Source organism: Saccopteryx bilineata, chromosome 7 (genome assembly GCF_036850765.1).
Source record: "Saccopteryx bilineata isolate mSacBil1 chromosome 7, mSacBil1_pri_phased_curated, whole genome shotgun sequence".
NCBI lineage: Eukaryota > Metazoa > Chordata > Mammalia > Chiroptera > Emballonuridae > Saccopteryx > Saccopteryx bilineata.
The window spans coordinates 31,464,691-31,481,439 of record NC_089496.1 but is presented as its reverse complement, the minus strand read 5'-3'; the positions used below and the strand labels follow the sequence as shown (position 1 = coordinate 31,481,439).

At 40.1% G+C, this 16,749-nt stretch overlaps 1 protein-coding gene across 2 annotated transcripts in view; it reads right to left on the bottom strand.

Annotated features, from left to right (window-relative positions):
• The window catches only part of PHF14 (PHD finger protein 14), a 184,612-nt gene extending 168,679 nt beyond the window's left edge, over positions 1-15,933 (bottom strand). For both annotated transcript variants that reach the window (XM_066239510.1, XM_066239509.1), the window contains exons 1-3: positions 15,763-15,933; positions 15,210-15,320; positions 580-1,376 (exon numbers count right to left, since the gene is read on the bottom strand). In XM_066239510.1, coding sequence (XP_066095607.1) covers positions 580-1,376; positions 15,210-15,320; position 15,763 — 909 coding nt within the window. In that variant the 5' untranslated portion in view covers positions 15,764-15,933. The remainder of the gene's footprint in view (positions 1-579; positions 1,377-15,209; positions 15,321-15,762) is intronic.
• Between the last annotated feature and the right edge of the window lie 816 nt (positions 15,934-16,749).

Sequence of the window (16,749 nt, the reverse complement as noted above, 5' to 3'; positions counted from 1 at the left end):
TTTCTTTGTAGAGAGAACTTATTCACTAAGTACATGTAAACATATAGTTTGTATTTCGCATATATCTAAAGCAAAGATTTGGTGACTATTCAGATGATGGTGCTATAACTGGTAAAGAAATTAACCTTGAACATGAATCATTAAGCTGCTTGTTGCCCTGTTATAAAGTATTCTAAGAGTCTAAATTTTTATGTGGATATGAACATAACTAAGTTGAAAGGTGACCTTTCCCATAATCCACTTAGCACCATTCAGCAGTCCTATGAACAATGTGGTGAGAAGACAGAAAGGGGAGGAAAACCCTACCATTTCCCGAGTCTATGGAAATACTCCTCTAAAGATATAGACTGTGAGCTCCTTGAGAACGATGATTGTGAGCTCCTTGAGAACGGTGACAAATATCAGGTACTCAATAAAGGTTGGTTGGCCAAATGAATAAATGTTACAGGGCGTTCATTGACTCCCCCAACTGTCTATAAATAGGATTTCAAGGAAGCCACTTAATATAATGAGTAGAATGGTTTAGAGAATTCCCTTTTCCCCAGACAGACAGATATCATAAAAATTGGGTTGATCTACCTCATTGCTCTTGCTTTGAGATAGTGTCAGGCTATCATTGGTCAGTTCCTCATCATCAGCACTGTTTCTGCTAAGAACTTTACTCTTCTTCTTCTTGCAACCCCCTTCACTGGCAGGGCTGCTATGATCTTCATCATTGCCTTCATCATTTTCCTCCTCATCACTCCCGCTTCCCTCATCTTCATCATCCTCATTGTCTCCATCACTTCCTTCTTTCTGAGATGCAGATCTTCCCTTTCTCTTTACTACAGTAGGTCGCCAATCATTGTCATCTTCACTGTCATAGTCATCCATGTCATTCAGTTCTTCCATGGATACAAAATCCAAAAGTGGTCGATTTCGACGAAGGTTCCATTTTTTTGGCTCACTGACTTGTTCCTCTGTAGCAGTTGTAGTGGGGACTGAAGGAGATGTGTTAACAACAGGAGGACTTGTGGCTGGTGTGGTGGCAGCAGCAGAAGCAGCCACATTATCAGACACTGTTGCTTTTTCTTTCTCCTTCTCTCTCTCTTTCTCTTTTTCTTTTTCCTTCTCTTTGTCCTTTTCTTTTTCCTTCTCTTTCTCCTTTTTCTTTCTAGGTCTTTCTCCATTTTCTTCTTCTTCCTTCTTTTCCATTTTAATTAACTGTTTTTCTGATGACAGTATTTCTTCCTCTGTAGAATTTTTAAGTTGTTCTTCTTTTACTTTAATATCTTCATTCAGTTCTTCTTCTAAAATATTTTCTTCAGAATCACTACAGGAACCTTCTCCACTGTCCTTTGAGGGGTCTTCACTTCCATTACCACTCCCTTCAGAATCTGTTGAAAATATGAGAAAAAAAACCACACATATGTATATACATACACACACACACACAACACTGACACAAATGAAACCACCAAAAATCTGTGAGTAACTTGCAAAACAATATAAACAAATTTAAGTCAAAGGATGGTAGACATTACTAACCTGATTAAATAATAAATCAATGAAGTTGGTGCAATGATTTTAGTTCAATATAGCACTAATGAAGATGAATATATGTAACTAAATTAAAATAACCTTTAAAAAGAAGAGCATTGTTTTGTCATATAGTACATGTTATATGATGATACCCTAGAGACCTTTTTTTCCCCTTAAAAGTAAATGTCATTCTTTTTAAATTGGGCACTTGATTTTAACTTAATAATAAAATATATATCAAATTCTTCTTCCCTTACATCTTCCTTTTATAAACTAGATGGACTTACAAGCATTGAGTAACATTCAGAACAAGAAAATCCTGGCCCAAATTATTTTGTTTTCATTGTTTCATGGTTTACCCATCAAAATTAAGCATCAATATTTGTGACAGTCACCTTATACCACATCCCTAATAGACAAATCAATTTTAGGAGCATCAAGTACACAGATGAGAAGAGACAATAGCAATGGCACAGAAAATGGAACCTGAAAGAAAAGTTACTGATTTTCCTGCTTATTAGGATACATATTAGATATTAGTAAAAGAAGCACCTAAACTATTAAAAATTCTAGGCAGTAACTGCTATATTCCCTAGAATGAAAGAAAGAAATAAATTTTTTAAAGTAAGTCATCTTGCAAATGAGCAACCACAGTAGTCACTAAAAGGATAGGCTAAGGACATCAAAGAGTTCCTATAGAACAATAGGCCTTCTAACAAGGTTCTTCCATTCTTACCTACTACAGCCCAGACCCTCTTAGCCCAACACTACTCAGTAACCTTCCAATCATCTTTATGCCTAATCCAATAAATAAAAATATAAAATATATCTGGAAAGAGGGATAAAGGAGACGAGAAAAAAATAAAGGAGAACAGGTGGAAGTGGGAAACAAAGCAGTCATAGTCAGGCCATGGTCAATATCAATAGTATAATCTGTAGGGTGATGAATATTTTGCACCTATAACCAAAAGAAGGGTAATAATAAATGATGAAAAGAGATTGTTTCCATTTTATTCTAATTCTGTTAACTCAATCAGCCTTAGCCTCTATAATTAATTGGGCATTAGATGTAAAGAAAGTTCTTTATAATTAGTATCTGATATTTAAAATAGCTCAGAAATCCTTTATGAATAGCTGATAAAAAAATCCTCCTAGTCATATCACATTAAAAAAAAATGGACTAACATTCAGCAGATGTCAACTGACCTCATAAAATCTTTGTCAATCTCTAGATGCTCATGCAGGTACCCACAGCTTTATCAGGACCATTGAAAAGAAAAACAACCTTGCAGAGGACACAAAATCATGTATATCAGCCATCCTTATCTGAAATTTTTGGAGCTAGATATGTTTCAAAATTTATATTTCTTAAAAAAGTATTAGAAAGGTCGCATGGCTTATGCACAATATGTCACCCTAGCACCTCTAGTCAAAGCTACGGTCCTGTCCTATAATCAAGCACATTATTTCTGCATAAATGAATATTTATGAATATGAAAATAAACATTACAAATAAACTCCTATCAGTACCAGTCGAGTTTTTTGCCACCAAATCAGTCTGTGCCCATCTTAGGAAACACCTCTGGATTTGTGAGCTCCTTGGATTACAAGAAGTATGTGGGTCCAGTATCATTCACAAAGAGGTAACTTCGTTCAATGTAATAGCTCTACAAATCAAGAAAATTATGATTTTTTTATACCACCCACAACAATTAAATCCTAAAATAGTAAGGATCTATTAAATAATAAGTAGAATTGACTAAACACTTCTAAGGCACGTTCACTAAAGAAAATGGAGACGTGTTGCAAGTAATACCATCATTAAGAGAGCTGAGAGAAAAGATATTTTCTTCTGGATTAATCTTCTAGAAGTCATCAAAAGTACCTAAAAAGTACTCCGAAGTATTTTAACGATAAAAACATAACAATGGATTCAAAAGTATATTAACTGGGACACAAATGCAAGGACCTGATCAATCCTGAGAGGAATCCAACTTTGCTATTAAGTAAATTTTACAAAACATGGAGAACTTTTATAGGTTATAATTTTGTTTTGGTTGTTGTGCTAATACGAATTGATTATTTTTCAAAGTAGGGGGAAATTGATACTTTGATTCTGTCTTTTATTTTGTAATCATGCCTGAAGAGAAAGCAATTTTTAAAAGGTTTAAATGCTTTACATTTGTGAACATCTCATTAGAAAAATGTGAGATTTCCCCACAAATTCAAATCCTAGGAGCTTACCCAACCCTTCATTCTCCAAATATAACTTGGAGTATCAGCCATACTCCAACTGCAGCCATCAAGAATATATCAAACTTTATTTTTCTTTGACCTCTGAAAAATAACTTCATCTGATTAGTCACCACTTTTTTTTTTTTTTTTGGTACATATGCACTTGAGGGATGGAGATAAAAATATTTAATTATAAGCTAGCTTGGTAATAATGAAAACAGGAAGATGAGACTCCTTAGCTGTCTTTATTTTTGTTGACTGCAAGGAAAAATTTTCTATTACTATGAATTCAAAGACTGTCTGGCATATTCCAAATCTATCTCTCTTATAGTCTTAAGATAAATTAAGGACAGACTAGAGAATTAATCCAAATACTTCAAATACAGCCAACCTTCGGCATAAGGACTAGTTAATTCTAAGTCTATACAAAAATTTTAACAGCCTGACCAGGCAGTGGCGCAGTGGATAGAGCGTCGGACTGGGATGCGGAGGACCCAGGTTCGAGACCCCAAGGTCACCAGCTTGAGCGCGGGCTCATCTGGTTTGAGCAAAGCTCACCAGCTTGGACCCAAGGTGGCTGAATCCAGCAAGCGGTTACTGGGTCTGCTGAAGGCCCACAGTCAAGGCATATATGAGAAAGCAATCAATGAACAACTAAGGTGTTGCAGATTGATGCTTCTCATCCCTCTTGGTTCCTGTCTGTCTGTCCTTATCTATCCCTCTCTCTCTATCACTGTAAAAAAAAAAAAAATTAACACATAAAAAAATATTTGGCCCTGGCCGGTTGGCTCAGCGGTAGAGCGTTGGCCTAGCGTGCAGAGGACCCGGGTTCGATTCCCGGCCAGGGCACATAGGAGAAGCGCCCATTTGCTTCTCCACCCCTCCGCCGCGCTTTCCTCTCTGTCTCTCTCTTCCCCTCCCGCAGCCAAGGCTCCATTGGAGCAAAGATGGCCCGGGCGCTGGGGATGGCTCTGTGGCCTCTGCCTCAGGCGCTAGAGTGGCTCTGGTCGCAATATGGCGACGCCCAGGATGGGCAGAGCATCGCCCCCTGGTGGGCAGAGCTTCGCCCCATGGTGGGCGTGCCGGGTGGATCCCGGTCGGGCGCATGCGGGAGTCTGTCTGACTGTCTCTCCCTGTTTCCAGCTTCAGAAAAATGAAAAAATATATATATATATTTGAAATTAAAATCCCAGTCTACAGAGATGTGTTGTAGAATTTGGCACCTGAAATTTGTATAATTATGTTAACCAGTATCACTCCAATAAATTCAATAAAGAAATAAAATAAATAATATTGAAGTCCCAACTTCCTATTCAGTTATTGAAAAAGTAATCTTTCTCAAACACACCTTATATCAAAATCTCTCCAATCAATAGCTTTTTCAACTTATAAACAGTTACAGAATGTTTTACAGTTATAGAATTAAGAAAAAAAATAACCTTTAGGAATGCCTTCACAATATTCATTGTTTAAACTTTCCCCATGATGCCTGACCTGTGGTGGCGCAGTGGGATAAAGCGTCGACCTGGAACACTGAGGTCGCCGGTTCGAAACCTTGGGCTTGCCTGGTCAAGGCACATATGGGAGTTGATGCTTCCTGCTCCTCCCCCTTCTCTCTCTCTCTGTCTCTCTCTCTCACTCCTCTCTCTCTAAAAAAAAAAAATCAATAAATAAAAAAAAAAATATTTAAACTTTCCCCATGATAAATACCACACAAGAAAAGATAAAACAACAACAAATATGAGACAGTATGATTTAAATCAGTGTTATGTTAGTTTTGCAATATAAAGAATCATTTTTGTTCATCAAATCTTTTTTTTTTTTTTTTTTTTTTTTTTTTTTTAGAGAGGAGAGACAGAGAGGAGAGACGGGGGAGGAGCTGGAAGCATCAACTCCCATATGTGCCTTGACCAGGCAAGCCCAGGGTTTCGAACCGGCGACCTCAGCATTTCCAGGTCTACGCTTTATCCACTGCGCCACCACAGGTCAGGCCTTGTTCATCAAATCTAATTATCTAATTATTCTGTTCTTTGATGAAGTCCAACCATATTAGTATTATAAAAATGCACAGTAGATATGAGACAGATCACCAGTACACCGGTTATTCAGTTATCATCTTATGACCATGTTGACTAATCCTGTATAGATTTTTTAAAAGCCAATCAGTCAACACAACTCACCCTCTAATTCCAGCTGTGGCAATTTTTGTCCCACAGAGGATATGTGGCAGTGTCTAGAGGAAATGGTTGTCATGAAAGGGCCAGAGGTGGGGGCTGCAAAGTAAGGAAGATGCTAATGGCATTTAATAAGTATGTGACAGAGAAGCTGATGAACATTGTACCATACAAAGAACAGGCCTCCACAACAAGGAATATTTCAACACAAAATATTGACAGTGCTGGGGTTGAAAAACCCTGTTCTAGCATTTAAGGCTACAACATGACTTCATTTCTCTTTCGTAGCTCATCTCTTCTATTCTTTTTTTTTTTTTTTGGTTATGATCCAGGATTAATCAATAATATTTTCCTGCCTCTACACTTTGAACTTAATATTTCCCCCACTTAGATTTTAGCATCTAATTTAACTTTTATCTCTTCAATGAATTCTACTAGATCATTCTAGTCTAAAATACTACCATATCCTTTGAAAGACTTGAACTGTATAAGTCAGAGGTCTCAAACTCGCAGCGGCCCGCCCACCAATTTTGTGCGGCCCACAGACTGGCCCGCAGATTAATCCACGAAGTTTGATTAGTCTGTGGGCCGCACAAAATTGGTGGGCGGGCCGCATGGCAACGAGTTTGAGATCCCTGGTATAAGTGATCAATCATACCTTGTATTATCTATCCATTATTTTATCCAATTATTCTAATATTACCACTATTTGTTGTGAGTTCACCATAACTCCAGAAATGTACTTTTAAATAAAACTACAGATGGTCAATGGACACATCTTGATTCACTTTGGCTAGTCAGATTAAGTACAGAATATTACCACAGACAAGTCTCAGCCTTTCAGTTAAATTATTTTCTGACAATTTGACCTAATTAAACTATAACAAGATATAAAGTTAACTATTGTACTTTGGCCAGCGGTTTGAGGGGATACAGCATTGCCATTTTTGTAAAGTACTGTACCCCAGATTCTGAAAGGCACTGTACCTCACTTCATCGGGTTTACGTAGAGACACCAAGTCCAGATGAAGTTTGAAGAGTTTTATTGAAGGAGGAGATGGGTTATTTATGCCAGCCGCATATGACTGACACGGGGCATAGCAGACCCAAATCATGTGCGCCAAATACATCTCAGAGGTTGGTTATATACCCTTTGACCACATACAGGTTGGGGAGGTATGACAGCATGACACAATCATTAACAAGATTATAACATTTGTCTAGAGCAGGGGCAGTCAACCTTTTTATACCTACTACCCACTTTTGTATCTCTGTTAGTAGTAAAATTTTCTAACCATCCACCGGTTCCACAGTAATGGTGATTTATAAAGTAGGGAAGTAATTTAACTTTATAAAATTTATAAAGCAGAGTTACAGCAAGTTAAAGCACATAATCATAATTACTTACCAAGTACTTTATGTCGAATTTTCGCTGTTTGGCAGAATAAATCTTTATAAAACAACTTACTATAGTTAAATCTATCTTTTTATTCACACTTTGGTTGCTCCGCTACCGCCCACCATGAAAGCTGAAACGCCCACTAGTGGGCGGTAGGGACCAGGTTGACTACCACTGGTCTAGCGGATTTACAAAGAATGTTAAAACTTTCCAGGTAATACAATCAAAGGCATTCACAAATCCTTTTAGTATCTATCTCTCCTCCTTTGCCTAGAGGTACATGTTAGTCTCAGATTCCAGGGAGGGAGAGCTAAAATCAGTGTAGGGTGGTATGTAAATTTTGCCTCTTATTGAAAGGGAAAGGGAGTTCCTCAAATAACTTTAATCCTTTCAGAGAACTTAAAACCTAATGACCCAAGTCGTCCTTGTAAGTCAGGAGACTTCCACATTCTTTTTCCTCCTTTTTCCAAAGAAAGGACAGGAAAGCCTGACCTTTTCCTCCTAGAATATCAATATTAATTTTGCAGCTTTTTGGTACCATACAACACTGTTTTATCTTGTTTAATAAAAGTAATACATGTACTTTTCTTCAAAAAATTTTTTTAAAACTTCACTTATTAAATGGATTCATCCTAGCCCTAATCCTTGGTCCAAGTCTCAAATATCACCCCTTTATGCTGAACCATAAAATTGCCAATATTTGACAGTTTTATACCTACAAAACTTGTCATTTTATATGGTTTTGTGGTAAGGTGCCAGAGAACTGTAAAACTTAATATTAGCAATGCCATTCTAAAGAGGAAAAGTCAGGCTTTTTGTCCTGTCCTTTCTTTGGAAAACGGAGGGAAAAGGATATAGCCATGGCGGCGAACCTATGACACACATGTCAGCACTGACACGCATGGCCATTTTCGATGACACGCAGCATGTGGCCGCATACCAGAGAAGTATGGGGCTGCATGCCAAGAAGGACGTTTCCTCCTCAGCTCCTGCACAGCCAGGTGCAGCAGCCGAGGACAAAACATTTGCTGTAGAGTAGACACAACAGAACTCCAGCACAGAGTGTCTAGTTCTGGGACTTTCGGTTAGGCCATTAGGGGATCTTTGACCTCACTTCCAGCCAGCGAGCAGGGAGCAGCGTAATGCCGTGGGGGACGCATCTCTGGGGACCCTGTGATCGCCATTACCAGCAACCACATAACCACAGCAACCCTCATCCAATCTACTGTTCTGGGGTGTTGTGGATTTCTAATTGACTGTCATTACTGAGATAAGTGAGGGGGGGTGGGGAGAGGCGAGGGCCTGTGCTATGGGTGCCATTTCCCACCACTAGAAATAGTGGCAGCCATCTTAATTTACATAAGATGCAACTTGCTGAATTTCAAGACAGCATCTGGGCTCAAGTGTTTGTCAACTTGAGGTCAAAGCTTGAGAATCTGGAAAGGTGCCGCTTGAAGAATCAAGAGAAGTACCACTATGAACAGGAAATTTGGAGTGCCTGGACCCGATTACCAGATGCTTTTAGCACCCTGAAAAATATAGCAATGGCTTTACTCACAATTTTTCTCTCTACGTACTTTGGTGAGACCTTATTCTCAGGGTTAAATAATATCAAAACCAACAAAAGAAACAGTTGACAAATGAAGTTAGTAGCCCTTGCTTGGGCTTGAAGTGTACAAAATACCAATCTTCAATTGAAGATTTAGCCAATGAAATTCAGCAACAAAAAAGTCACTAATAGGTTAGTTAAAGAATTCCCCCTCCTCCTCACTTATGTTAGTTCACGGAACCCCACTAAAGTTAAATAATATCAAGACCAACAAAAGAAACCAACTGACAGATGAACAAAGAAGTCACTAAGCAGGTAAGTTAAATAATTCATTTTTGGTTTATTAAATAGTTATATATTACAATTATACATTTTTGTTATTTAAACTATAAATATCATGAAATTATGGTTTTTTTCTCAAAGTGACACACCACCCAAGTTATGCTCGGATTCTTGGTGAATTTTGACACACCAAGCTCAAAAGATTGCCCATCACTGGGATATAGAAATCTCCTAACTTATAAGAACAACTAGGGTCATTTGGTTTTAAGTTCTCTGAAAGGATTAAGGTTATCTGAAGAACTCCCTTTCCCTTTTAATAAGAGGCAAAATTTACATACCACCCTACACTGATTTTGACTCTCCCTCCCTTCCTGGAATCCTGAGATTAACGTGTACCTCTAGGCCAGGGGTCCCCAAACTTTTTACACAGGGGGCCAGTTCACTGTCCCTCAGACCGTTAGAGGGCCGGACTATAAAAAAAACTATAAACAGCCTGACCAGGCAGTGGCGGAGTGGATAGAACATTGGACTGGGATGCAGAAGGACCCAAGTTCTAGACCCCGAGGTCACCAGCTTGAGTGCGGGCTCATCTGGCTTGAGCAAAAAGCTCACCAGCTTGCACCCAAGGTCACTGGCTCCAGCAAGGGGTTACTCGGTCTGCTCTAGCCCCACGGTCAAGGCACATATGAGAAAGCAATCAATGAACAACTAAGGTGTCACAACGAAAAACTGATGATTGATGCTTCTCATCTCTCTCTGTTCCTGTCTGTCTGTCCCTATCTATCCCTCTCTCTATAAATAAATAAATAAATAAATAAATAAATAAAAAAAATAAAAACTATAAACAAATCCCTATGCACACTGCACATATTTTAAAGTAAAAAAACAAAACGGGAACAAATATAATATTTAAAATAAAGAACAAGTAAATTTAAATCAACAAACTGACCAGTATTTCAAAGGGAACTATGGGCCTGCTTTTGGCTAATAAGATAGTCAATGCGCTCCTCTCACTGACCACCAATGAAAGAGGTGCCCCTTCTGGAAGTGCGGCAGGGGCCGGATAAATGGCCTCAGGGGGCCGCATGTGGCCCGCGGGCCCATAGTTTGGGGACGCCTGCTCTAGGCAAAGGAGGAGAGAAAGACACTAAAAGGTTTATGAATGTCTTTGATTGTATTACCTTGAAAGTTTTAACGTTTTTTGTAAATCCCCTAGACAAATGTTATAATCTTGTTAAATGATTGTGTCATGCTGTCATGCCCCCCAACCTGTATGTAGTCAAAGGGTATATAACCAGCCTCTGAAATATACTCGGGGCTGCACAGTTTGGGTCCGAAGAATCCCCCGTGTATGCCACCGGCTTAATCAGTAAAACTCCTCAAAATTCATTTTTGCACTTGGTGTCTCTACATAAACCCACTGAAGTGAGGTACAATACTTTTCAGAATCTGGGGTACGGTAATTTACTACAGTTTCACTTAACATTTCTACATGTTTTTTATCTTTTTATATGGTTTTTCCAGTGGTTATCACCATCATTCTAATACCCTTATATCCCATTAGGAGTTCTTAGTTTTAAAATTTATTTATTAATACTCTTCAATCAAAAGTGAGAAATGTAGCTCTATCTTCACATTAGATATAAAAGGTAATGTATTTTCAGTTTATAATTTAATAGTGGAGGTGTTGGGAAGATAAAATATATTATGCTCACTTTGTTAAAGATGGCGCTGCCCACATGGAAGCCCATCTCCCAGGTGATCTTAATGTGTGTTGGGGGTGGGCTGTGGGCAGGCAGGATCCTTGTAGCTGGGGCTTGGTTTTAGGACTAAGCCTTTCCCACCCTTTTTGTAGTGGGGTGGTACAATCCCATCATGCCTCAGATAAGTGACTTTGTACTAGAAACTTCCCTATTTTGTATATTGAATTAAAGGTTTTGATTTCTACACTAAAAAGTGGGGCAGACCGGAAGTTTGCTCTCTTGGTTCCTGAGATTAGCATTAAAGGAGACAACAGAGAGCAGAGAAAGGCCATGTGGAGGAGGCCAGGAGAGGCAGCCAAGATGGCGGAGTGCTGAGAGAGAAGCCAGTTTGTGCAGAGTTTGTGCAGGGAGAAGGAGATGGGGAACAGAGGTGAGTAAGTCTGGTGAGCTAGAGACCTTTGATTCTAGGAAACTCGGGCAAGTCAGTAGCTTTGTGAGCACTGAATGAGTGGGTTTTGGAGCCCAGTGTGTGTTTTTACTTGCCCACTGGGTGCAAGCTAGGATTAAAGATGATGGCGCACCAGTTCTTGGTTCCATTGTTTCATTACCGTCTGTCTGAATCTAATGCGAACCTGCATGGGCCAGGCGGCTGTGATGGTGACCTGGGATACTGGCTTTACATTGGAGGCTTATTAACTGCCAATAATCACTTGCTAATCATTTTGGCAGATAATTTTTAAATAATAGTTATCTTTTTCAATTTTATCATCTGAGAAACACATGAATAAAATCATGTTTATCTGTAAGAACCTTAAATATAATAACCTTTGTCTATAGAATTGTCTGTATTTATTCTTAAAGCCAAACAGAAATATGAAGTTTTGTAAGAATCTCAGGGTTCAAAATGAAAATCAGAAGAAATTGATGCACAGAAACCAGATAAAAGTTGAAGTCAATAAATCCAACCTTTTTAACATTAAGTTCTAAGGAAGTTAGTAGTTCATTCAATGAGTCATTTCTAGGAATTGTTTTGAAAGAAGCTAAGATAGACAAATGGTTATTGATATTTCTCTACTTTCAGTTTAATCTTCTTAAGTAGAATTGGGATTGTACAACATCAATATGTTTGAAAACCAGTCTTAAGTCTAATATCTTATTACCTGTTAAGAGTCCAAATATTTCAGGCTGAGGAGAGAAAAGATTCAAATAGGAACCACTGGCAATCTAGAATAAACCAACATCTCAGCTATGGGAGACCAAGGCACCTTAACCATGAGTAGAAAATATCATTCAATTTCTACTGACTATGAACCATTATAAAGAAAATAATTTTCTACTAAACTCTCATTTACAATAAATCAAGAACTACACAGATAAATTTTGACATTTGGTCACAAATTTAATTTCCCCAGAAAACAGGAAAGTAATTACAAATAGAGCCAGCTAGGTATTTTAAGAGGGAACAGAATATATATTATAGAATATATATATATATTTAGAGCTTTTAGATAAAATAAAAAATTAGATAACAAAACTCATCCACAAATAATAGATAATTCCCATAAACTCTGATTAAGATTTAACAAGGTAAGGAATCTCTACTTAGCTTAATAGCATAAATTATTTTGAGAAAGTAGTTTATACCATTAAATTCTTTTAACCATTATAAAAGAGAAGTAATACCTGTGCATAACTCTATCACAATAAGCAACAAGTAAAATATTACCTACAAGGTCAGAATTTATTGCCAAAAATAATTATGGAATAAAGAAATTAAGCTCTGGAGTTTTTCCCATATGGTATTCAAATAAGCCATGATTTCTGAGACCCAGCTATTTTTGTCACACTTTACAATGTGTACCATAACAAATCAAAACATTCTATTCTTATCTGCCAAGGTTTCATCAAGAGAACTAAAGTAGGCTTGGATTTAATCCCATTGCCCTTCCCTTGCTTTCTCTTTTTTGGAAGTACCAACCATCAGTGAATCAACTAAATGGAAGATAAAGAGCTGAGAAGCAAAGGTTAAAAAACAGTCAATCAAGATACAGTTAACAACTTTTGAATTACTGGGAGTGACTTCAATTAGTCACCACAACATCCAAGTAGTTTCGGTTTATGCTTATATACTATCTCTTTTTAGGATCTATACCAGGGGTAGTCAACCTTTTTATAACTACCGCCCACTTTTGTATCTCTGTTAGTAGTAAAATTTTCTAACCACCCACCGGTTCCACAGTAATGGTGATTTATAAAGTAGGGAACTAACTTTACTTTATAAAATTTATAAAGCAGAGTTACAGCAAGTTAAAGCATATAATAACAACTTACCAAGTACATTATGTCGGATTTTACTGTTTGGCAGAATCAATCTTTATAAAACAACTTAACTATAGTTAAATCTATCTTTTTATTTACACTTTGGTTGCTCCGCTACCGCCCACCATGAAAGCTGAAATGCCCACTAGTGGGCAGTAGGGACCAGGTTGACTACCACTGATATATACAAAGAAAAGATTGTAAATTTTGGAATCAAAAGACATGGATTGGGCCTTTCATCCTTTATGACCTGAGTGACTTCATGCAAATTTTTTAAACTCAGTTCCTCTGTCATCTGTAAAATAATATCTCTTTCACTGTTACTTTAAAAATTAAATTAAATTTTGGCTTAGTGGTAGAGTGTCGACCCGGTGTGTGGAAGTCCTGGGTTCAATTACTGGTCAGGGCACAGAGAAGCGCCCATCTGCTTCTCTACCCTTCCCCCGCTCCTTTCTATCTCTCTTTTCCCCTCCCGCAGCCAAGACTCCATTGGAGCAAAGTTGGCTTGGGTGCTGAGGATGGCTCCATGGCCTCGCCTCAGGTGCTAGAATGGCTCCAGTAGCATCGGAGCAACGGCCCAGATGGGCAGAGCATCACCTCCTAGTGGGTAGGCTGGGTGGATCCCGGTCGGGTGCATGCAGGAGTCTGTCTGCCTCCCCACTTCTCACTTAAGAAAAAAAAATTAAATTAAAAAAAAGTTTAATTATAGAGACAAAAATTTCTCATTACATCACAAGCAGATTTTGGTTTTGATTTTTTTTTTTTTTTTTAGGTGAGAGGAGGGAAGATAGTAAGGCAGACTGCTGCATGTGCCCCCACTGGGATCTACACTGAGGATGCTGGAGAGCACCAACCTATTTTTAGGGTCTGAAGCCAAGGGGGTCCAACAGAGCTATCCTCAGTGGCAGGAGCCACTCCAATGGAGCCACTTCCTGGATGCAGAAGGAGAAGAGGGAGAGAAATGGAAGCAGAATGGGGTGAGAAGCAGATGGTAGTTTCTCCTGTGTGCCCTGAAGAGAATCTAACCCCGGAAGTCCATACTCGGGCAGTCCCTCTATCCATTGAGCCAGCAGCCAGGGAAAATTCTGATTGCTGATGCTATTAAAAGCAATAATACATAGTAACACAACCTAACTTCATCCCCTCCCTATTACGGGGGGGGGGGATAAACAGAAGAGAAATATGACTAAGCATAGAAAATTCTATGGAAGAATACTTAAAAACTGTTAAAAGACTTTCACTTCTCACTTTATTTAAATTTCCTCTCAAAAGGGGCCAAACTGCAAGTAATTTTTATTGTTCATGTCTTGGTATTTTTCACCTAAAATAAACATCATTTGTATCCATGTCTCAGATTCCTGCAACTAAAACATTCTATGTATCACTATATGAGTTACAATGAACAGAAGATACAAAGTAAACCACACTTTTCTACTTTTCCAATTTTGTACAATGTGAATATATAACCTTTAAAAAAGTACATTGTTCCTAAAATCACAAAATACAGAGCTTTACACCTCAGTGATTTTTGAAAGGCCCAATTCACAAGGCCCAGCAGCTACTATGAAGTGCAACTTCTTTTCTCTGGTCAGTTTAATTCTGGTAGAGAGCTAATACACAATGTTTAAAACTCCCTCCACAGGGTGCCAAGTGATCTGAACAGAGAAGAACCCTGCTCATAAGCAGTTCATATCTACTTTCAGGATATTTACCTTGTGATATCTCTAAATGTTCTCCCTTTATCCATAAAAGAAGCATAAACATATCTTGAAGGAAAAAATAAAGAAAATGTTTTTGCATCTTTGGAATAAGTCCTCTGCCGGCTCATTAAGTACCAACAAAAACAGATGCAATGATAGGACCCAGTAGTGATAGGATCTTAAGGAAATGTGGAAATCAAATGGAGTTTGTGTGCTTTATGACATTTTAACTAAAATCAATTCTTTAAAATAAAGAAAAGAGGAAGAGTGTCTGAAACTGAACCCAAACTCCAAAGCTGGGAAAGGGAAGAGAGAAGAAGCATTTACCTGAAGCATCTCCAACTTTAAAATCACTGTCATCTGAACTATCATAATCGAGAGCTTCTAGCAGCGAAGCTGCCAAAGGCTTCACCTGCCTCCTCTTGGAGCTGCGATCCACTGTTAAGAAAAAAAAAAAATTACAGCGTCATTGAAAATCACACCAAGCACAGGGGAGGGCTGCGTGCTACTGCAGACCTCGTGCCGCGCGGGGACCTGCATCTACTGGGGAAAGGCCAGGCCGAGGACGCGGCCGGCAGGTCGGGCAGCAACGTGGGCAGCGCAGCCCCGGCTGCGGCGAAGGCGAACCCAGCCTGATCGAAACCGAAGCTGAGCCTCTGGCACATCTTGTGATGTTTCTGCGACTCGCTCGTAATCCCTCATTAGACACCGTGACGGTCAATGGGAAACGCAAAGCCCGGAGCGTGAAGGCAGCCGCGATCTCCCCGCGCGCGGTGAAGGGGCAGCGGCCGCGCAGCGCCCCACCCCCGCCCCGCGGACCCCGCTCGGACTCCTATCCGGGGCGGAGACGACTTCTCCCCGGGGGGCCTCCGACACTTACTAGGGAATCCGTGAGGCGGTCGTTGGGAGGAGACCTAGGGAGCGGCTGCGGGAGCCCAGACGGCGCCGAGGTCGGGGACTGAGACCGCGGGAGCCAGCCGGAAGGATGCTAGCTACGATCGGCGGCGCCGCCGAGCGGGTCTGGGCGTCCCCGCGGCGGCCCGCGGTCCCTCCCGCACCCCCCGCCCCGGCCCGCCCCCTCGTCCTTGCGGAGCCGGCCCCGGCCGCTCGCGCCCCTTCCCCCGGCGCTCCCCCGGCGCGGCGCCCTCGGGTCCAGGCGGCGCGGCCAACCCCGCGGCCCCGGGCCTCAACTTGCCCCGTTAAAACTGTTAGGAAAAAAAAAGAAAAGAAAAGAAAGAAAAACTTTATTAGCCTGCACCAGAAGCGACAAAAGACCCAGAATTTGCACAATCCAAGGCCGGTTGCCTGAGACAATAGGGAAAGCAACGACCCGGATACAGCTCCGAAGAGAAGGAAGTAGACACACAAGGCAGAGCGGGGCGCTAAGTGCAGCAGGAGCCCAGAGCGCCTGCGCGGGACTCGCCGCCTTTCTCCCTCTCGGAGAGGAACCGAGCAGAGCCGAAGGGACCCGAGCGGAGCCGAAGGGACCCGAGCGGAGCCGAGTAGTGTCACAGCGAGACCGTAGGACCCGTCCACACATCCGAGCCTCCGCTCAGCCCAAATCTGTAGGGGCTAGTTTTCGTTTCTGGTTTTTCTTCTTAAAGAATACGATTTCCACAAAGGGCCATTTGCTTACTTAAATCACTATCAAAAAACATTAGTAATATCATCTCTTCTGCTACTTCTCCCATAAATTGATGCCTTAAAATATCTTGGAAATTGGGGAAATTGATTTCCTGGAAGCAGGTAATGTGAGAATAGCTTTAGACCTGTTCGATTGCTTCTTTGATAATTACAGCTCTACCAGAGGGGGGAAAACATTCACTTGATTATATTAACTAATGTTACAATGATTGTACTGTGGACA